Source organism: Mustela putorius, unplaced genomic scaffold, assembly GCF_011764305.1.
Source record: "Mustela putorius furo isolate JIRA1106 unplaced genomic scaffold, ASM1176430v1.1 tig00000224_pilon_pilon_pilon, whole genome shotgun sequence".
Lineage (NCBI taxonomy): Eukaryota > Metazoa > Chordata > Mammalia > Carnivora > Mustelidae > Mustela > Mustela putorius.
In genome coordinates this window covers 16552038-16574136 of record NW_025421321.1, presented here as the reverse complement: position 1 = coordinate 16574136, position 22099 = coordinate 16552038, and the positions used below count along the sequence as shown (strand labels likewise).

The window sequence follows — 22099 nt, the reverse complement described above, 5'->3', positions numbered from 1 at the left end:
AATAGTACAACTCTTCTCTCTGAGCCTCATCTCAATAGTCTTGTTGACAAGCTCACTGTTCAGAGAATGTTGAAAAAATGGTAGAAAAGCTAGGAGAAAGCCAGACTGAGAATCACAGGAAAGACAGTTAGGAGTTAATGCTTCCTGGTCCAGGAGCCTTGGGCCAGACCCTACTCCGAACTACTGGGCAGAATTTGTCCCAGCTTGTGCTCCTCTGACCTTAGTACTGGCTATGCCTCCTTGAGGAACTACCACTTCGACACCAACACATGGCAGTGTTGGAACACCTGAGTGGTTAGTCCTGAATTCACTGGGTTGATTCCTGAGCCAAGCCAGTCAAAAGAATATAGAGAAATCTGGTCATCTTGAAAATAAATTTTGCACATTCAGTAAGCAAGAAAGAGACCTTCAGTGGAGATTTTTTAAGAGAACAGAATCACACTTTGAGTTTTAGCCATTTAGATGGCTGATTCTATTCATTAGTGATTTTTGTATAAAGCAGCACCCATTAATGTTTTTATCTAATGATATTATGTATATAATATCTTGTCATAACAAACCCTAAATTAGTGGGCTCTGAATTAACTATTACATATGGTCTGTAAAAGGAGGGAGCATTTATCTCAAGTAACTTCACTGGTTAATCCTGGAAATGTATCAAATTGAATATGAATTGAATATTCTTCCCAGGGTAAGGTAGCCAGTTAGATCAAGATCTTATAGGCATCATTATTTCTTATAGAATATACTTCTTCATTCTCCCATTTTTTAAAAAACCAATCCCAAGGGAACTCTGGTATATCCCAATGACAGCACAAGCTATTTTCAATATTCAAGGAGACCCACAAGTGTCCATTCGTGGCTCCTTGTCAAATCTGGGAACTTTTTTTTTTTTTTAAGATTTTATATATTTGACACAGAGAGAGAGAGATCACAAGTACACAGAGAGGCAGACAGAGAAAGAGGGGGAAGCAGGCTCCATGCTGAGCAGAGAGCCGGATGTGGGGCTTGATCCCAGGACCCTGAGATCATGACCTGAGCCAAAGGCAGGTGCCCCAAATCTGGGACTTAATTTAAACTCAGGTACTGAACTATTTTAAAGATGTCTGTGATCAACATCTGACTTTTTGAGAGAGCCCTTAGTTTCAATTTTAGCATATCTCAAGTAATCTAGAATGCTTTATGGTTCTGGAAAAGTAACTTTTTAAAAAATTAAGAAAAGATCAAGACAAGAAAAAATTTAAGGAAAGGAAATTCCTTCCTAGTAGTCTGTGTAAATGCCGAGAGGGGTAGCTTTAAAGTTCTCCAAGTAAAAGGCAGGCCTGAAGAATGTATTTCACTTTCTCAATGTATCTTGCTGCTGCCCTCTCTCTCTAGCTTCTCGCCAGAACACTGGTATGTTTCCACCAGTTCACTACTTTGGAACAAAATCCATAGCTTAAAATAGCTGCAATACACTATTTGAAACAATAATGAGGTTTCAGAAAGATCAAATCGGAAGGTTCTAGTACAAAAAAAATAAATTTTGAAATCTATCTTCATAAAGGGGCTGAGATCTGAGCCAAGGGCAGCTCTGGAAAAGGTGTGTTATGAACAAAGTCTTATCTAAATGTTAAGATAGTGACTCATGAATTTAGATTAATGTGACCATTGTAAAGAAAATGAGTGTGTGAAACCCTGCCATCTTGACACCCAGAGTCCTTTGTCAAGAATTTCCATGGCATGGGGCGCCTGGGTGGCTCAGTCGGTTAAAGCCTCTGCCTTCAGCTCCAGTCGTGATCCCAGGGTCCTGGGATCGAGCCTCACGTCGGGCTCTCTGCTCAGCAGGGAGTCTGCTTCCTCCTCTCTCCCTGCCTGCCTCTCTGCCTACTTGTGGTCTTTGTCTGTCAAATAAATAAATAAAATCTTAAAAAAAAAAAAAAAGAATTTCCATGGCATGATTAATTCAGTAGGTGATCAAGTCAGGCTTCTTCCCCCAGACCTAGCCTCCATCTTTCTTACCTGAATGTCTCTAACCCAGGACTGAGCCCCTCTCAAATTATCTTCATTGACTTCAACAAGTTTTTCCTGCCAAGCAACTGCTTGGGCGTCAAACTGCACAAAATTGAATTTTCTTTTATATTTCAGCTGTTCCTGTAAGAGAATTATTATTTAACCATAACACCACTCAGATGTAAGATAAGGTTAGGACAGGTCATAGTTTGATAAATTTTAATCACGATGATATCTATTTTCAGTTCTAGAAGCTAAAAATTATATTATAAAGAGAAAATCTTTTCTAATACAAAAAACATTTAAACAAAATTTACACAGTTTGGAGTATGCCTTTACAAATGTATATATGTATGAATATTTTATATATGTCACACACATGCATAAGTTTTTCTATACAACATAACATTAAATGTTGTTGTCTTTAATAGTATCATTGATGGTATACCACATACTTCCAGTAAATGGAACCTGCTTAAGGAAGAGAAATCCAAAATGGTGTAATCGTTTCACTTATCATGTTTTGTGAAGGCTTTATTTGGTTACACATCTACTCACTTGCCTTCTACCAGTCCATATTTCTCCAACAGAAGTTTATCAAATTAAAACCTGTATTTTGGCCTTGTGAACATCCCCCACAATGATCTGTGCTAACACTCCCATCAACACCACTAATTAGTGACAGCACCAGGGTACCCATCTGGAGGTATGGGGACTCGGAGTGAGGAAAGCAGTCTGCTTCAGGTGACACCAGTCAGAGGCAGCACAGATGGACTAAGACCTGGAAGCTCCTAACCACCAGCTTGCACTCCTCCCACACATCAGTTTTTTGGAGCCACTGCATGCAACACCGCTAATAAATACTAGAGATTAAAATAAAAATGCTGTGGTGACAGAGCATCTGGGAGACAATGGAGATGTGTGCACATCACAGGTTTCAGGACAGAGGAAACATGAAGCAGTGGACACTGAAACTCCCTTAGCAACCCACAGGTTATAGAAAGGACCATGCTGCAGGACGGGTCCACTTGCAAAGAACTGATGATTCTCTAAGTGGCAAAAGGGAGCTTTTCTCTAAAGTGGCTCTCCTGTGGACGTCTGGGTGCTGACCTTGCCTGTGCACCTCTCATAACCAGTGCAGGTGAAGGCTGCTGTGGATGTGTTCATGACACAAAGGTCCCCACACCCATGCACCTGATAGCCCCATCTAACCTCTATAAACTGGATGATCTTGTCCTTCACCAAGTCCAGTTTCCTCTTCATTGAGTGAGATGTATCAATGAGGACATAGACGCAATCACTGGGTACTTTTCCAAAGAGGAATTGACTTCTATCCTGCAGCCACTTAATCCTAGGCAAGAAAAAGGTTGGAAGTGGATTTTTAGAGCCTGCGGGCAGTATTGGCAATCTTCCTAAAAACTTAATAATACATCTATAGAGGTCAAGCTGTGCTGTATTGCTTATGCACAATCTTCTGTGAGTGGATTACTCACTTGGAGGGTTTTCTATGGAAAATCCTATATTTGGGCTGGCTCCCTGATCACCAGCCCCCTCTACTTCTCCATCATCAATCCAAAACAGCTAGGAAAATCAACAGGACAGAAAAATAAATCCAATACTGGGTTCCAAAGCCAAAAGTAAACTACTTCCTATCATCTGATAGTTTGAATCCCTCAGCTATGACTTCAGACCATTTGTTCTTTTAACTTTGCTAACTACAGTCAAGTTAGTCATGTCAGCACATTCCGGAAACTTCACTGAAGCTTTTGGACAATATCAAGCAACCCCAGATCCCTCTAATAACTAAGCATCAGACAGTTGTATGAGCAGGACTACTTCTGTGATTGGGACTGAGGCGCCCACAACAGGATGTAAATTAAGTTCACATCCTCAGCCAAGACCAGGAAGAGGGGGCAGGGCAAATGAAAAAAAATATTTGAAAGTGACTTCAGAGTTTACCAAGGCTAGGCAACTACAATTTGTAGGGCAAAATACTGAAGGAGAGGTTGCTGTATTGAAGCAGAGAGAGTGGAGAGGGATGGAGAAAGAGGGAAAAAAGGGGGAAGAGAATGGGCTCTGGCCATCTGCAGAGAGTGCCCTAAAGATTTTGGCTAAGTAATGATCAGGGCATGCATGTGAAGAAACTCCGAAAGTTAAGGAACAAATCACCATAACAGTAAGTAGATCAACACCTCAGAGTTAACACAGGGTTACTTCATGTTCCAAACAACCAGAGTGGGAAACCTCCTTAATACATAGGACATTAAGTCCTCATAAGGATACTGCTTTAGTAGTAGAACCAAATTAGCCCTGGACTAAAGGCTGCCCTAGACCTTACTTGCTCTTAAAAGTAAGCCCCAATGATTCCAAGAAACATAACTGCATCACAGGACATGTATTTTAAAATACAGCAAAACTCAGTACCCAAGAACTTCAAATTCAAAATGTCTGCATCCCAGTAAAAAAACTACCATCCATGTAAAGAAGCAGGAAAATATGACCCATAACCAGAAGAAAAACAGATCAACAGAAACAGACCCTAAAATAACACAAATGCTGGAATTAGTAGAAAGGGATGTTACACAGCTATTATAAACACAATCCGTATGTTCAGCAAAGTAAAGTATAAGCAGAACAAGGACAGAAATGGAAAATACAGAGATACACATTGCCAAAATGAAAAATACACTACATGGTATTAACAGACACTACACTAGCAGATCAGGGAACCTTAAGACAGACATTGTGATAGGAAGCAATTTAAAATGAAACACAGAGGGAAAAAAGCCTTAAAAAAAACTGCGGAGAATAAGCAACACATGGAACAATAGCAAGGAGTCCAACATATATATAGATAGAAAAGACAGAAGAAGAAAGACAGAAACAGAAAACATATTTGGAGAAATATGGCCAAATGTTTCCAATTTTGGTAAAACAATAAACCCATATATACAAGCTCAAAGAACCTAAACAGAAGAAAAATGAAAAAATAAAAACCACCAATGCATACCATATATAATTTGAAATCAAACAATAAAGATAAAAAAAGCACCCAGAGACAACATAAAAATAATAGAGTTTTCATCAAATCAAGCAAGCCAAAGGACAATGAAGAAATATTTTTAAAGTACTGAAATTATAAAACTATAAACCCACAATTCTATATAAAGCAAAACAAAAAAACTCTTTCAAAACAGGAAGTAAATTAGAGTCTTTCAGACTAAAACACCTGAGGTAATTCATTACCAACAGACCTCCATTAGGATCTATACAAAACAATAAAGAGCCACAGAAATATCAAATATGTGGATAAATACAAAATACATTAATTCTCATTTTAAGTCTATTTATATGACAGTTGATTGTTTATAATGTTTTATGGGTTTATCGTATATGGAAATAAAGTGTAGGACAACAAAAGAAAAGACAGAAGAGGCAATGGAAGTTGTAAGATTTTTATGATATAGATGAAGTGAAATATTATTTGAAAGTAGACTGTGGCAACTTAAAGATATACTATAAATGCTAAAGCTATCATACATACAACAAAACAAAACAAACAGAGAGAGAGTTTATAAGCTAACAGTCAAGATTAAATGCAATCATAAAAAATACTCCAACAAAAGAAGGTAGAAGAGTACAAAGGGAACAAAGAACCGGTGAGACAAAAAACAAATAGCAAGATCTTAGATTTAAATCCAACCAAATAAATAATCACATTAAATGGAAATGATCTTTTCTTTAAAAGATTTTATTTTTTTTATTTGACAGAGAAAGAGGGGGGGTGCAGAGGGAGAAGCAGACTCCCTGCAGAGCAGGGAGACCAATGCAGGGCTCGCTTTCAGGACCCTGGGATCATGACCAGAGCTGAAAGTAGATGCTTAACCAACTGAGCCACCCAAGCGCCCCAATGGAAATGATCTTAATACTCCAATCAAAAGGCAGAGATTAGAAACAGCTATTATCAAAATGACAAGATAGAATAAGTGTTGGCCAGGATGTGGAGAAAAGGAAACCCCTCGTGCATGTTGGTGAGAATGTAAATTGGTACAGCTACTGTGGAAAAGAGTATGGAGGTTTCTCAAAAATTAAAAATAGAAGGGGCACCTGGGTGGCACAGTTGGTTAAGCATCCAACTCTTGGTTTTCGCTCAGGTCATGATCTCAGGGTCATGAGACCAAGCCCTATGTCTGAGATTCTCTCTCTTTCTTTCTCTCTCTATCTTTCTTTCTTTTCTTTCTCTTTCTTTCTTTCTTTCAGCCCTGCCTGAGATTCTCTCTCTTTCTCTATCCCTCATGCTTGTGCATGCTCTCTCTAAAATAAATAAACAAATAAATATTAAGAAAAAAATTGAAAAACCACACAATCCAGAATTCTGCTTCTGGGTACTTATCCAAAAAATAAAACACTAACTCAAAAAAATATAAGCACCCCTATGTTTGTTTACTGCAGCATTATTTACAACAGCCAAGATAGGGAAACAAGCCAAGTATCCATTAATAGATGAATGGATAAAGAAGATGTGGCATATCTATATATATATAATTCAGCCATAAGAAAGAATGAAATCTTGCCATTTTCAACACATGAACCTTGAAGGCAATATACTAAGTGAGGTAAGTCAGAGAAAGATATCATCTTTCTTATATGTGGGATCTAAAGCAAATAAAATGAAAACAAAAAATGAGTTCATAGATACAAAGAACAAGCAGATTGGTGGTTGCAAGAGGCAAGGTGGGAAAAATGGCTGAAGAGGACCAAAAGATAAAGAGAAACAAATGAAAACAAACCCAATGGGGGGTTGGGGAATAAATGGTAACTTTTAGAATATTTTATCTCTAGTATTTAAAATTTTGTGATGATGTATCCTGGATGGGTCTTTATTACCCACTTTCTAGACATTCCTGGCAACTTTCTTTTGGTTTGGAAACATTGGTCTTGTGAGATCTCCCCTTCATTTTTTGTATGTCCATAACCTATCTATTTGTATGTATGCATGTATGCTAACATCAACCCTAGAATGCTTGTGTTCTGCTTTTTGAGAGACTGCCTTCATCTTCCAACTTTCCCACTGAATAGGGTTTTTCTTTAAAGATTATATTTATTTATTTATTTATTTGTCAGTGGGGGGGCACAAACAGAGGGAGCACAAGCAGGTGGGAGAGGCAGGCTTCCCACTGAGCAAGAAGCCTGATACGGGACTCAATCCCAAGACTCTGGGATCAGTTTTAAAAAAAGGCAGAGGTTGTCAGATTGGATTTACAAAAAAAAAAAATATATATATATATATACATATATATATGTATATATATATATATATATATATATATATTCTGTCTATAAGAAACCTATTTCAATATAAGACACAACAAACAGGTAAAGATAAAAAAAAATGGAAAAAAGATAAAACATGCAGAAAATGATCAAAAGCAAGTTGTAGTGGCTCTATTGATGTTGGACAAAGCAGATTTCAGGACAAGGAATACTGCCAGAGATAAAAAGGGACATTTTAGGAGCTGCTTCATCAAGAGGACATGATAACCCTAAATGTCATGCACCTAGTAATAGAGTTAAAAATTACATGAAGGAAAAAAAAATGACAGAATTGAAAAAATAATGGACAAATCCACAACCACAGCTAGAGATTTTAAACACTCTTTTCTCAACAATTTGTAGAACAATTCAACAAGAAATCAGTAATAATATACTAGACCGAAACAAACTATCAGCCAACTTCAACTGAGATATTTATAGTACACTCCACCCAACAAAAGCAGAACGTGTAGCGTTTCTTCATATTCTGGGTCACAAAACAGATCTCTATAAGAATTGAAATCATATAGTATCTATCTGTCCATAGAGAAATGAAAAGCTATCAGGAAAATCCACAAGTACTTGAAAAGTAAACATATTTCTAAATAACGTTTGCTTAAACAAGAAATTATAAGGGATAGTCTAGGTACAAAAAAAAAAAAAAAGAAAAAAAAGAAAGAAAAGAAATTATAAGGGAAATTCAAAAATATTTTTAAGTGAATAATTTGTGAGAGGCAGCTAAAGCAATATCAGAAGAAAATTTAAATGCTTATATTAGAAAGGTCTCAAATCAGTATCTGAGCATCCATCTTAAGAAACTTAAACCCAAAGTAATGAGAAAGAAGGAAATAATAAAGTGACACAGAAAGTTAAAACTATACAGAGAAAAAAACCACTGAAACCAGAAGCTGGTTCCTTGAAAAGATCACTAAAATGGATAACCTCCAGCAAACTGAAAATAAAGATGACAGCAGTTATTAACAATCAGTTCTACAAAATGAGAAGAAATTGAATATATAATTAAAAACCTCCCCACAAAGAAAAACTCCAGGCCCAGGTGGCCTCATTGATGAGTTGGTACCAACTCTCCACAAAGACTTCTAGAAAACAGAAGAGGGGAGAGAATTTCCCAACAACCCTTGAAACTTGGGGGGGTGGAGAGGGACAAAGAGACCTGGCAGGGACTGAGTGGAGTGTCTTTTAAACAGTATCCTTTTTCCCAGGCCTGAAATACAAACTACTCTCCCCAGAAGTCAACCCCAAGATCATTAGCAGAGAAAACTCCAGACCCAGGGATTATTTGTTCTGGATCAAATATCATCACCAGCTGGATTTTGAGAAACTCGGGCTCTAAAGAGTTCATAGAAGAGCAGACAGGGATCTGCTGCTGGTGATTTTGTAACAGAAAACATGAAAGGATGAAGGGAACTCTCATTTTTAAGTGACTACTGCAGGCTAGATACTAGCCTATACTCATTAGATTTGGTATCTAATCTAAATCACAGAGCAATTTATAAATGGCACTATTATTCCCACTTTAAAAAGGAAGAAACTGATGCGTAAAGACATTAAGTAACTCGCCCAGGGTCACAGAGCAAGTGGCAGAGCTGGTATTAGAATCCAGGTCTATCTGACCTCAGAGGCCATGCACCTAAATGGATTTGATCTTGGTGGTCTAAGCTGTCCTCTGGCAGCAGGGAGGTGAAAGCATTAAGTTAGATCATCCGCATGGGGCTGAAGCTGAGGTCACAGCATTAGTAGGTCAGAGGCATTAGCACTGGAAGACTTTAAGAACCAGCAGTGTTGCGAGGGAGTCCGTGAGGTTATTCTTAGCTGCATATACATTATTCCATTATATTCACATATCTCACATTGTTAAAAGTTGTGTTGAAGTACAATAACCAAGAATACAGAGGACAGGTGTGATACAATCTGCCGTATACCTATGGCCCACAAAAAAATGCAAGACATCAGCAGAAGCATTCCTTAGCCTCCTATAGTGATGTGCAACCAACATAACCATCTTTGTTTGCTATTTTTAAGAGTCTTTACTGGCACCAAGGCAGCTTGGAATAGGATCGAAACATCCCTCTCTATTGCTAACAACAAGGCCACCAGCAAGCCATCAATCAGATGGCAACCCTGACTGAGCAGTGTTAACTGGCTCTTTCTCATGGTTAAGCTTTTACAAAGAGATCAAGCAGATTTGAATTTCAAGAGAGACTAAACCACTTGTACCCTTCTGCAAATATACCAACCTTCTCTGAATCTGGGCAAGGATCGTGTGGATTCTCTCACTGTACCATGTACACTTCTCCTTGGTAATGCAGACATGGACCAAGCTCCCATCCTTCCAGGGAGCATGGACAAATCTACGGCAGTATTTCGCATGGACTGTCTTCTTGTTGGTCTCCTAAGGAAAAGACAAAGGACAGAAGCCACTCAGACCATTCAGAGTCATCTCCAGATGGTACCCAATATTTCTGCCTTATTTATTTAGTTCTTAGCACTCACTCCCATGGTAAAATCATTAAACTGTTGATTCAACAAAACGTGCACTAGGGCTGCTCTATGTGGAGACCTGTGTCAGATATCAAGCATCATGGTCAGAAAGACAGTGCAATCCCATCTGAGGCTCAGAGAAGATGTTTCCAGCAGAAAACCACATGCTCACTCACGTGCTCGGTCTCTCTCTCTCTCTCTCTCTCTCTCTCTCTCACACACACACACACACAGTTAGAAAGGCAGAGTACTAGATGCTGGGTTGAGACAATAATACCTGGGCAATCTTGGAAAGATGAAAGCATCCTCATGGACTAGAGGGTCAGGAGGACTATCTAGAGGAGGTGGGACTTGAGATTTACAGAAAGCATCTTTCCATCATTACTCCCAGGCCCAAATGAAGAAAAGTAGCCAAGAACCCCCATTCCACACCTAGCACCCTCTACTGGTACATACAAAACTGGTCTGAGGATGATGGCTTCCCACACAGAGAGCTTACACAACTGATTTATGAGTTTATCAAGCATGACTCCAAGCCACCAACAATACAGTCTTGTAGGCAGCAGCAATATAATCCATAAACAAAAACCAAAATTCCTGCCTTTGTGGAACTCACATTACAGGGGAAGAGCCAGATAATAAACAATTATACAGCAGGTCAGATGATGACAAATGCTATGGAAGACAGCAGAGAACAGGGGATGGGAGGATAAAGAAGTTAAAACCTGAAAAAATAAAGCCCTAAAAAGAAGAATAAATATGAACAGAGACCATCAGGAACAAGGAGTGCGACTATATGGAGTCTGGGAGGAAGTCTAAGGACACAACAAGTACAAAAGCCCTGAGGTAAGAGTAAGAGTCTGTCTGGCATGTCTGTAACAGTTTAGGAAGGCTGATGCAGTTGAAACACAGTGAGCTAAGGTAAGGAGTTAGATGAAGCTAGAGTAGTATGAGGAGGAGGGCCAGAAGCAGACTACATAAAGTCCAGTTGCTAGGGGAAGTGACTGGCTTCTCCTCTGAGTGAAAAAGGAACTACCCAAAGGCTTTAACATGAGAAGTGACACATTTTTTAAAATTAAGATATGACTGACATATAACATTATATTACACATACAATATGATTTGATATATGCCTATAGTACAAAATGATTACCACAATTAATTTAGGTAACACCACCACAGAGTCACAAATTTTTTTCTTGTGATGATCTATATATTTTAAGACCTACCCTCTTAAACAAGTGACACAATTTATAGTTTTGTTTATTTATAATTTTTAAATTTAATTTATAAAAATATCATTTTAAAGGATACTGTGGTAGGGCACTTTGGTGGCTCAGTCGTAAGTGTCTGACTCTTGATTGATCAAGCTCAAGTCTTGATCTCAGAGTTTGAGTTCAAGCTCTGCATTGGGCTCTATGCTAGGCATGGAGTGGACTTAAAAAATAAATAAATAAGGAAAGAATACTGTGGTTACTCTGTTGAGAAGAGACTGTGAAGAGTCAAGGGCAAAAGCAGGGGGTCAGGGATCAGTTAGGTGGCATGGGCCAGGGGCAGTTTTGAAAGTGGTGAGAAGTGGTCAGATTCTGGATTATAGACATGTTATGAAGATAGACTAACAGCATTTAATGAGAGATCAGATGTGGGTATGAGAGAAAAGAGAGGACTTAAGGAATGACTCTATAGTTTTCAGCCTGGAGAACTATAAAAATAGAGTTGCAATGAATTGACAGGAGGAAGATTATGAAAGAGTAGCCTTGAAGGGGAAGATCTGGACCTGTACCTGATGTGCTAGGTTCAAGGGGCCTATCAGACATCCCAGTGACATGGCAAGAAGTCAGCTGGAGACGAAGGAAGGACTCAGGGCTAGAGATTCAAATGTGGAAGTCACCAGCATGCACACAGTATTAAAAGCCACAGACTAGATGAGATCATGTAGAGAATGGTTACGGAGAGAGAAGAGGTCTGAGGACTGTACCTTGAGGCCCCTCAGCATTTAGAGGCTGAGGACATGGGAAAGAAGCAAAGAACACCAACACAGAAAAGTCAGTAGGAGGAAAACAGGACAGTGTGCTGCTCTTTGCAAGAGCAAAAGAAGTTCAAAGAAGTAACCAACTATATCAAATATTGATAGTAGGTCAAGTAAGAGTGAGACTGGGAACTGACCCCTGGATTTAGCAGTTCATGTATCCCTGGAAAGAGTGGGTTCTGATGGAGAGGGAGCCTTGCTCAGTTGGAGTGCACTCATAAAGGCATGGGAAACTGCAAGACGAGACAGGAAACACATAAAATTCCTGAGGCGCTGAATTCTAAAGAGGTGCAGAGGAATGAGACAAATGAAGCAGAACCAGAGATAAACATGTGGGTCAAGAAACTTTTGGGGGGTTCTTTGCTGAGAGAGAGTGCAACTAGGGAGCGGGGGAGGGGAAGAGGGAGAGAGGGAGTGAGAATCACAAGCAGGCTCCATACCCAGGGCTCCATCTCACAACCCTGAGATCACGACCTCAGCTGAAATTAAGAGTTGGATGCTTAACCGACTAAGCCACCTAGGTGCCCCCAAAACCTGTATTTTTAAGATGTGAGGAAGAAAACCATGTTTGCAAAGATCCAGAAATGAGAATAATATCAGTGATATAGAAAGGAGGAGAATGAGTGAATGGGGAATAAGGATCAGTGCACACATTGAGGGGTTTAGACCTTAGACAAAACTGAGGACAATTCCACCATCCTAAAAGAAATGAGGGTAGAACATATAGGTGCAAATGCTGGAGGATTTGTACATATGAGGTGGATGATCATGGATGTTCACTGCAAGTTCAGTAAAATGAGAATCCAGGGTCACTTGCTGAGAGTGAGCAAAGAAGAAAAGATATTTGAAGTCTGAGGAGAAAAGTGCAGACGTTAGAATAAGCATCTAAGTGGATCGGAAAAGCACAGGAGGACTGGGGGCAGCACAAGAGATCCATGTAAAGTCAGAGGTCAGGAATTTAAAGGGAAGCCAGGCACTGTGGCTATGCTTTTCTCTGATTTCTTCTGATGCACTCTATAAGGCAGAAAAGGCTGAGTTGAATTTAACCAGGGTTGGGGTTTCACAGATGAGCGCAATAATGTAAGAGAGGAAAAGTAGTTGAGAATGTATGAGAGGGACAAAAGGATAAAGAGAACAGAGAACAGGGAGCAGAAACAACAAAATGTATAATCCCAATGGAGCTGTAAGATTGGAATTAGGGTAGTAGAGGAAATGACCTTAAAAAAAGAGGTCAGAAAGTGGGACCTCTGGAATTATATGGGTTATAATGGAGGCAGCGTGATTTGTAATGACAAGGTCAAGGGGATGCCTATGGCAGGGGAGGTAGAGAGTGGGTATAGGAGGAAGTTACTGGAGAACAGGAGGTCAGAGAAATGAAATGTCAGTGTCTGGGAAGGGTCATTCTCATGCGATTGACATTAAAAATGGCTAGAGCCAGTGACATAAGCCAGAAGCTATAATCTTCAATTACTGGTGGGGATGACCTGGGGCTCAGAAAAGGTGAGTCACAGCGGGTGTCGTGGGTGTCATTCTGATGACATGGGAAGAGGGAGGGAGTATGATCAAAAAACAGCAATGAGGAATGAGCCACCTACCTCTGCTGCCCACAGGTCCAAGGCAAATGGACAGAAACCTCCCTCTGAGGTCCTCTAATTTCCTCAAGAGAGAACCCAGACAAACAGGCGAAGGGAACACTGCAGGGCACTTGCTATTGTGGGTGTACTGATGACTTTTAGTGCCAGAGGGTAGAGTGGAGAGAATTTAGGAGGCAAGGAGGAATGGAGGAGGCTCAGAGAAGGGATGCCAGAGCCACATGGGGATCAGAATTGAGAAGTCTGGTGGTGACTGAGATGAGATCAGTCTGATGGTTGATGATTCCCAAGACAGGCATCAGGGAAACCACAACTCAGGCACAACACAAAGGTGGAAAGAGAAAGACGTCCTCTCTCTTATTCTTACCATGTTCTTGTCACACGAGAGTTCTCCCTATTCTCCATCCTGTCACACGGCCTTTTCCAACTGTGCCTTATGCGCTCCCAGATGGAAACACACCAGACCATATGGTATGTGAATGCAGGTGGCAGACAGCAGAGTGTCAGAATGGGAAAAGTGCAGTGTGAGGGCCCAGCAGATAGGAGGTCAAACCCTGCCATCCCATGGCCTAACCTCTCAGAGGCACCTTAACTTTGTCTTCTTGTGTGTGCTAAGACAGCACAAATATTCACCTTATGTATCAAGCACCCAAGCATTCCATAAATGCTTATTTCTGATTCACAATGTTTGCAATCTATAAAAAGAAGGAAGGTAGCATCTACCGGACATCTCCTAACCAGGCCCTGTGCCCAGACATGCATTTTTAAATTTGGATTTTATACCACTCATTTTACGGATGTGGAAAGTAAGACTCAAAACAGTGAAATTATTTGCTCAGCATCTCATAATCAGTAACTGGAGAAGTAGCATTTCCATGGGGTCTTCTCACACCAAATCCAGACCACATGGCCTGACACCTACTAAAAGCTCAGTAAATATCTGTTAGAGGAATAAATGGTGAGACTAGGTGGGTTTGTGAACATCAAGGCCGGCTTTGTGCACCAGCAGCATCAGTACTTATGAATGAAATGTGACTTAGGGGTGCCCCCAACTTTGCCTGAATCCTCTAATGGGAAATGCATTTTTGTCTCCTCCTCATACATGTTCATCTATCTTAGAAACAACACAGAGCAAGGCCTTCTTAGTCACTTATTTCTCAGTGTAAACAAGGTACTTGGATCCATCCCTACAAACCAGTTTTTATAGTTTCAAGTTTGAAGGGGCTGAGGGAACCCTCAATAATCAACTTATTTGACACATTCGTTATTCCCTACCTCACACACATCACAAATTTAGGTGTAAATCTAGGTTCAGATATGTAGCCCCAAATACTGAAAATAAAACTTTCCCTTATTCATCAATGTCTGTGAATGAAGACAGCTGTTCTGTACACTTCTCAACTTCTACTTCTCTATTATTTTTTAGCAAAAGAAATTTGAGGTAAAATTCCTCATTTATAAGCCAGACTCTGAAAACCATCCCTGTAAGATTTCATTCAAAATTGCCAAGAAAGAATAAGGAGAAACCAGTCTTAGATACAGGCTTGAACAGGCTTGAACATGACACAACATCACCAGCTTGCGGTAAGCTAGGTTTCAACTGACAGGCACTGGTATTTGTAAATATTCAGGGCCTAATGTATTGTATTTTAAAAGTGAAAATCTACTTACATACAATTTCCTGAACTAATAACATTACTGAATAATGACTACAAAATCAGAAAACTGTGCTGGGGGAGAAAATCCACAAATGAGATTTCCCTGCAACATGGCAATTACTCCGCATCCTGGTCTACAAGCCAGGAAACAACTCTTCCGTCAATTTTGCGTTTTTCTTTTTCTTTTCATTTCCTTTTTATACATTTATTTTTTTGAGAGAGTCAGAGAATGCAAGTGGCAGAGGGAGAGAGAGAATCTTAAGCAGGCTCCATACTCAGAGTGGAGTCCATTGCTGGGCTCAGTCTCACGACATGGAAATCATGACGTGAGTCGAAATCAAGAGTCGGACACTTAACCAACTGGGCCTCCCAAGTGCCCCAGTTCTGCATTTTTCTCATCCAGTTTTTACACTGTCCTCCTTGTAGTTCATTGTAAACACATGGCAACAAGAGCATTAAAACACTGCAGGTGCGGCTGATGGAGCCCCCAAGGAAAGGCCTTTCCTCAGGAAGACTTATTGAGCCCATCAGCCAGCCAGTCTAAGGGGTGGCAAAGAAACTGGGGTTTCACCTCTGTAGGACCGACAAACATCTCAGTGGTGACACTGAATTGGAGCTTCGGATAACACATAAGTGACTGTGTATCTGAGGACCTTGATTTCCTCTCCAGCAGCCTGTTCTCTGTTGCTCACACTTGGGTTTTCCCTTCATAATGTGGACCTGGGCCTTTATTACCCTCTAAAAGAACGTTCCTTCAGTTTTAGAAACAGAATATCACTTTATTCTGATTTTGTTTCATAGTATGGTACCTTCTCATCTTTCCATAATCCTAAACATTTGATAGTTTTCTGAGTCTGTCTACACATCAGTGTTTCTCCAAGTATGGCCTCTGGACCAGCAGCCTCGGCAGCATCTGGGCCCCACCTCAAACCCATTGACTCATGTGTGCTAAAGTTTTAGGAGCCACTCGTTCATTATCCTTCAGTTGTGAGCCAGAGTTCGGCACTTTGAGAAGCTGTTATTCCTTTCAGACCTATTGACACAATGGAACTATACCTTTCAAAAGTTTTAAATATACACCTTTCCAGTGCTATAATCTCTTATATTTACTGGGAATCCACAATATGCTGCCCATAGTCAAGAGACTAATGCATCTTTAAGAAAGTAACAATCCAAGAGGACCATAGAGATGCCTGCTTCAGGCGTCTTCACCACCAGTTTCTCTCTTCCATTCAATATGGGGGAAAAGAGGGCTTCTCCTTTGTAAAGGCTGAATAATTCTGAGACTCATAATGCCTGAACTCCTAAGAACCCAGCTCCTGGTTTATGTATGATTACTTTATAATCCACTTATATTCTCCACATCCCCCACGTACCATTCAGAGATGTGCAAGATGGGAAACACAAGGGTATCTTCCTTCAGGGAAACCAAGCTGGTTTCCTTCCATGCTCTCACCTTGGTCTTGCCCCGGGTTCTGATCTGAGGGAGGCCTTCCCTACCAGAACATCAAGAGAAGCCACAGCCCGGCCCAGCAGTTCACTTCACTCACCGCACTGGTCTGCACGGACTCATCCTCTGGTTTGGCTTTCACATCAATGACTCCATCAGCATGGCGGAAGCAGCAGTCAGCAAGGACATCATAAAAGGTCAGCTTCTGGGCTTTCAAGCCATATTTCTGAAGCCACTTCTTGGAGTCCCAGGTGTCCTCTAAGTTTGACTCGTTCTCAACAGAGGTTGTTCCTGATAGTTTTGGAATTACAGTTCATCAGTGCAGTTCATATTCTAGAAGTCATTTGTACTGCACCCTCAACTTAGTATTTACTGAACTGGAACATGTTCTTTGTCAGATCACATTCATTTCCAGAAGCATGCTTTCCAAATCAGGACTGGCAAAGAATTAGTTCACAAGACCAGAACGCAGGAATCTGCTGCTTTTCATCCTACTTCCTTCTCTACCTAAGTTGCCTTACCCCATGTGTCTGAGGAGATGGCTAACAGACCAAGGCCATGTGTCAGGAGAGCATTAAACTTGGGGTCAGAAGTTTTGGGTTCAAGTCATGACTCCACCACTTACGACTTGGCTAAGTTGCTCAAACCTAGGTGAGTCACAGCACTTAACCTCTCTGAATTTCAGCAGAATTCTCCACCTGCAGATTGAAGATAGTGTCTGCTTGGCCTTCCTAAGTGTGTTGAAAGGATTCAATGAGAAAAGTCATGTGAAAGTGCTTTGTGGTGAGTGGGCATGAGAATTAGGGGCATGTAACTTGTGTTGAGGTAGAAGTCCATCACAGAGAAGGCTGGCAGGCTGCCTTCCAGGAGCTCTGCTGTCAGCTTTTGTGAATTTATTCTGATTTAGAGCCTGGTCCTCAACTCAGCAGGCTCAGTAACCTCCTATAGTCAGCTCGAGCACCTAGAGCTATATCTATAACTTACCGTAGACAGGCTCACAGGTTAAAGTACAACCAGAATGATAATTGTCCAAATAGTCCCAGCCTTCTACGCCTTCCCTTGGTGTTTTCCAAAGGTCATCTATACTCTTTAAGTAGGGGGGGGGGTGCTCTGTTAGCTGAGCAGAACATCATGTAACAGAAAAGTATTCATTGCCTCAAACCACTAGTGCCACCTAAAGGAGTATCTGGGGGTGGGCACAGAAGAAGGGGTGAGCAAATCTAAAGTTGAGAAGGAGGCACTGGTGTCTAGAGTGGGCTTGCACCGCACTACACACCATTCCTCCCAACCCTATGCTCCATGGTAGCACACTGGTAGGGTAAAATTGACCATGCTGGAGTATTTACAGAATCTGGAAATCAGAGCTTTTTTACTGCAGTGAGTGGACTGGCGAACATTTATCTGAATGCCACTGGAAGGAAGGCAGAAAAGACCCTGAGCTTTTAGTCCCACTGAGACCAGCAGAGCTCCAGGACGATGAGCAGAGGGTGCTGGGCAAAGAGATGGGTTTTTTTTTTTAAAACAACGTACCACTACATACTAGGTCCACCAGACCTACAAAGTTCATTTCCACTTAGATAAGTTGTTCTCAACCCTGCATGCTGGAATTCTCCAAATTTTTAAAATACCGATGCCTGGGCCCTACCCATTTTTTTTTAATGGTGTGGATATTGAAATTTTTCAAAGCTTCCTGGGTGATTATAATGTGCAACCAAGCTTTGCAACTACAGCAATACGGAAAGAGCTTTCTAAATTATGATTTGGTGATCCCATCAGTTATGCCTCTACCACATACAGATTCAAGTTCAATTATACTTTTAACAAAAAAAAAAAAAAGAGCACTCCATATCAGGGAAACAAAAACACTACCCATACTTGTCTATTATTATATATAAGGGTATATAAAATCAGAATAGGATTTCAAGAAATAAAACACTTTAGAGTCAACCATTTCTCAACTGTATGTAAAGGATTTGCCAAGTTAGGCTACATGTGAACCATATCCTCAGATTTTAATAGAACACCTTTTAAATAATACACTCAGACCAACTAGAGCTAGGACTTCTGAAAGAAGCTTGGTTTTGGCTTTTGAACTTTAAGCCATCCTGGCATCAAAAACCCCTTTGTGCACTGTCCCCAGTTACCAGCAGTTGGTTTCTGTGTGATGCACAAAGCCTCTTCTTTCCCTATACAGGGAGCTCAAATCAGAGGCTCCCCAGAGTTTCTGATCCCTGAGGTTCTCCTGCATCACAGGGAAACAGCAAAGAGAAGAGAGCCATTTTTGTCAGTGGGATCAGCCTCCTTGGAAAAACCCTTTGAGTGACTATTTTCCCTCAATTATTGTTAATTACATTCTAAGCCTTTGACTCCTCTTCCTACTTTATTCTCCTCCCTTGTTTCTGATTAGCAGGTGTAGTCTGAAATAAAATTTTCATTCAATTATATCCATAGCAACACACAAATTAGCATATGTTTCTGCTCTGCTTTGGGGTTGCCTTCTTTTAAAAAGTCAAGAGCCTTTTCTCAATGATAAATTCAAGCTTACCACAAAAGGACTTCCTAAAAACACATCAAGCCAATTCTAACAAGGGATTTTAAAGAACCAGAGACTAACTTTTGACTCCTAGCTTCACCCAGGACCAGGCAAGTACAGTCATCCTGGGGGCATGATTGAAGCTCCCAATTACTCTCTGAAAAGGGGAATCAAGGAAAACCCCACAGCAACCTGAACTTAATAAAGGAGGGGCAGCAAAGCATGCAAAAACAAAGAGCCTAGGTGCTCCAAAGCTGAAGAAAGGAGAAAAGGGGGGAAATCTGCCCACTTGCAGCGCTAATTACACCAATTAGTGGCTGAGCCTTGTCTTCCCCAGGTGTTGAGGGGAAAAGAGTTATTCACTCATTAGAGTCACTTACTAAAGAGTTCTTTCCATTCCCCTAGAGTTATCTTAATTAAAAGTGTTACATAAATCCTCACCCACAGAGCCTAGTATAATACCTTCCTTTACCACTGAAATGAGAACTCAGCTCATCCTACACCACGTGAGAGACTGCTAAATATTTTCTCTCAGTTACTCGCAAGAGAAGCACACAGCAGATCACCTCTGTGCCACAGAATTAATGTGTCTGGTTGTCTCCATCCTACTTGTCAATCTCAAAACATGTTTTAATGCGCAAGACCTACTGGCAAATGCTTTTGAAACATCACTGCTATAGCCAGGGCCATAGCAAAAAGACAAATTGGGCACTGTTTATCTGTGCCTACTCCTCCCCTTAAGGTGTCGTTCCCTAGAGGCTCATGGCCACCAAGGACTTATAACCATAACTGCCCTTCCCATGGCGATAGTTAATCTAATGTGTGGACTTGGCTGGGCCACAGTACCCAGATATTTGGTCAAAGACTGTTCTAGATATTTCTGTGAAGGTATTTTTAGGTGAGAGGACATTTAAATCAGTAGACTTTGGGTAAAACAGATTACCCTCCATATCATGATATAGCCTCCTCCATTCACTTGAAGGCCTTTAATAGGAAAAAGACTGAAGTCCTCTGAAAAAGAGAGAATTCTGACAGCAAACTGCCTTGGGACCTGAAACACAACACCAGCTTATGAAGGCAGGTTGGTGTGTCCTGCAGAGTTTGGACTTGGGAGTTTCCAAACTCATGTGAGCCAGTTCCTTAAATATATCCATCTCTGTCTCAACCTCTTTCTCTCTTTGCATTCACACTCACACACTCACACACACACACACACACCCTGTTGATTCTGTTTCTCTGAAGAACCTTGATTAATACAGTCATCTCCTCCATTGAAGATTGTTTGTCCAGCACCACATTCCTGCCATTTTATATCCATGAGTCTCTCAAGAGGACCATCAGCTAATGAATAAATTAGAGCTCTAGATCTGGAACCAACCTCAGAGAGCATCAAGTTCAATGTTTCTTACACTGTGGTCCACGAACCTTGCTTCTCCTACATGTCAGTGGCTCTTAGTCAGAAAGATGGTTTCTTAGAAAAAAATTTGAGGAGGCTGAAAATAGTTTCAACAGGTTCTTTTTCACAGGATTTGTCTGAGGAATCAGCAGTGGGACTCACCATAGGTAGAGGCATAAATATTATTTCCTAAAGTTCTATAGTCCTAGAACCTTTCTATATAAAACATTTGGGAGGGCTTCTATCTGACAGACCACAGTTTGGTACACATTTTCCAACCTCCCTGTCATTGTGAGTGTCATGAGACACTAAGCCAACACTTGGCTACCCCATGGGAAGTGACATGGCAAAGGATGCTGTGAAGTAGTTGAAAAGGAAAGATTCAGAAGGAGCCAAAAGTGGTGTCCAATGAAACAAGGGAAGGACGGGGGATGGGGTGTGGGAGGGAAGGAAGAGAGGACGGGGGGGGGGGACAGGGAGGGAAGAAAGAAGGGAAGGGAAGGGAAGGAAAGGGAGGAAAGGGGAGGCAGGGGGGGAGAGGGGGAAAGAAGGTGGGGGAGGAAGGAAGAAAGGAATGATTTAAGGATAGCTGGTAGAGAGAGAAGTGGCAACTGTTAGGACAAGTGACAGCCACGTGTCAGCAGACAGCAACTGTTGGGCCTAGGGTTGTCTGCAGGTGAGACAGTGAAGCCCACTGGGGTGGGCACCGAGAAGACGTGTTTACAGCATGGCTCAGGAGAGCACCCTGTCTCTCGGCAGTCATACACTTTGCTCACTGTACTTGCTGACTGACAGATATTGGCTGTTCATCTACAGTTGTGAAAGCACCATGTGCTGAGCATATTTACCCGGCACTGCACAGGAGCTAGAAAGGGGAAAAGGGGAGGCAGAGGGAGAGAATGGTAACCCACCAAATTCGACAGAACTGACCTGCTAGGCAGGTTTGGGTAACTGTTCTCTTGAGTGATCCAAGGGTTATACACATGAGGGCCGAGGAACAAGATGTAGTGACATGACTGAAGTCACATCTCTAATATGGCACTAAGTCAAATAGCCAGTTGTAGAGTCAGTCCTGAGTGGACTAGCATATAATGGGAAAGAATTTGGATGAATTCTAGGCCCTGGAATACCATTAAGTGATTTTTTACTTCTCTCTTTAATGCAGGTAAAAATCAAAGCAAAATCTCTGTGGAAAAGAGCTCCATGGCTTACCCAACTTGTTTGTCAACCAGTGGAAAAATGATTTCAACCCTGAGTGTCTCTAATTCCTACAATCCTCAGTGGGGTTAAGGAGGAGGGAAAAGAAATTGAGCAAAGGCAGACATAAAGACCAAAAAGCACCAGCAGTGGACAGGAGGTGGGAGAGGAGCTAACATCTCAAGGACACCATTCCACATTCCTCTTACTTTCTCTTCTGCCTAATTCTGAAAAAACGAAACTGAGAAAAATACTTGCTTTATAGGTGGGCTGTGAATGAGGCAGCTGCAGGTAGAAAGTTTAAACTCCAGGGTCTGCAACTGGCTGCTGAGAAATAAGGAGCAACAGTCAGTCTGGAACAGACCTGCACGGAGGCTGAGAAGAAACCACTGGCAGAGCACGCACTCCAAGAGAAGAACTGCAAAAACCACACTGTA

General features: G+C 41.1%; 1 protein-coding gene across 3 annotated transcripts in view; it reads right to left on the bottom strand.

Moving 5' to 3' along the window:
* The window catches only part of VWA3B (von Willebrand factor A domain containing 3B), a 223701-nt gene that overhangs the window by 119470 nt on the left and 82132 nt on the right, over positions 1 to 22099 (bottom strand). For all 3 annotated transcript variants that reach the window (XR_006606011.1, XR_006606010.1, XM_045077773.1), the window contains exons 9-12: positions 16637 to 16827; positions 9564 to 9718; positions 3205 to 3343; positions 2002 to 2133 (exon numbers count right to left, since the gene is read on the bottom strand). Coding sequence is in view for 1 of the 3 variants with exons in the window: in XM_045077773.1 (XP_044933708.1) it covers positions 2002 to 2133; positions 3205 to 3343; positions 9564 to 9718; positions 16637 to 16827 (617 nt within the window). In the remaining 2 variants the exon portion in view is untranslated. The remainder of the gene's footprint in view (positions 1 to 2001; positions 2134 to 3204; positions 3344 to 9563; positions 9719 to 16636; positions 16828 to 22099) is intronic.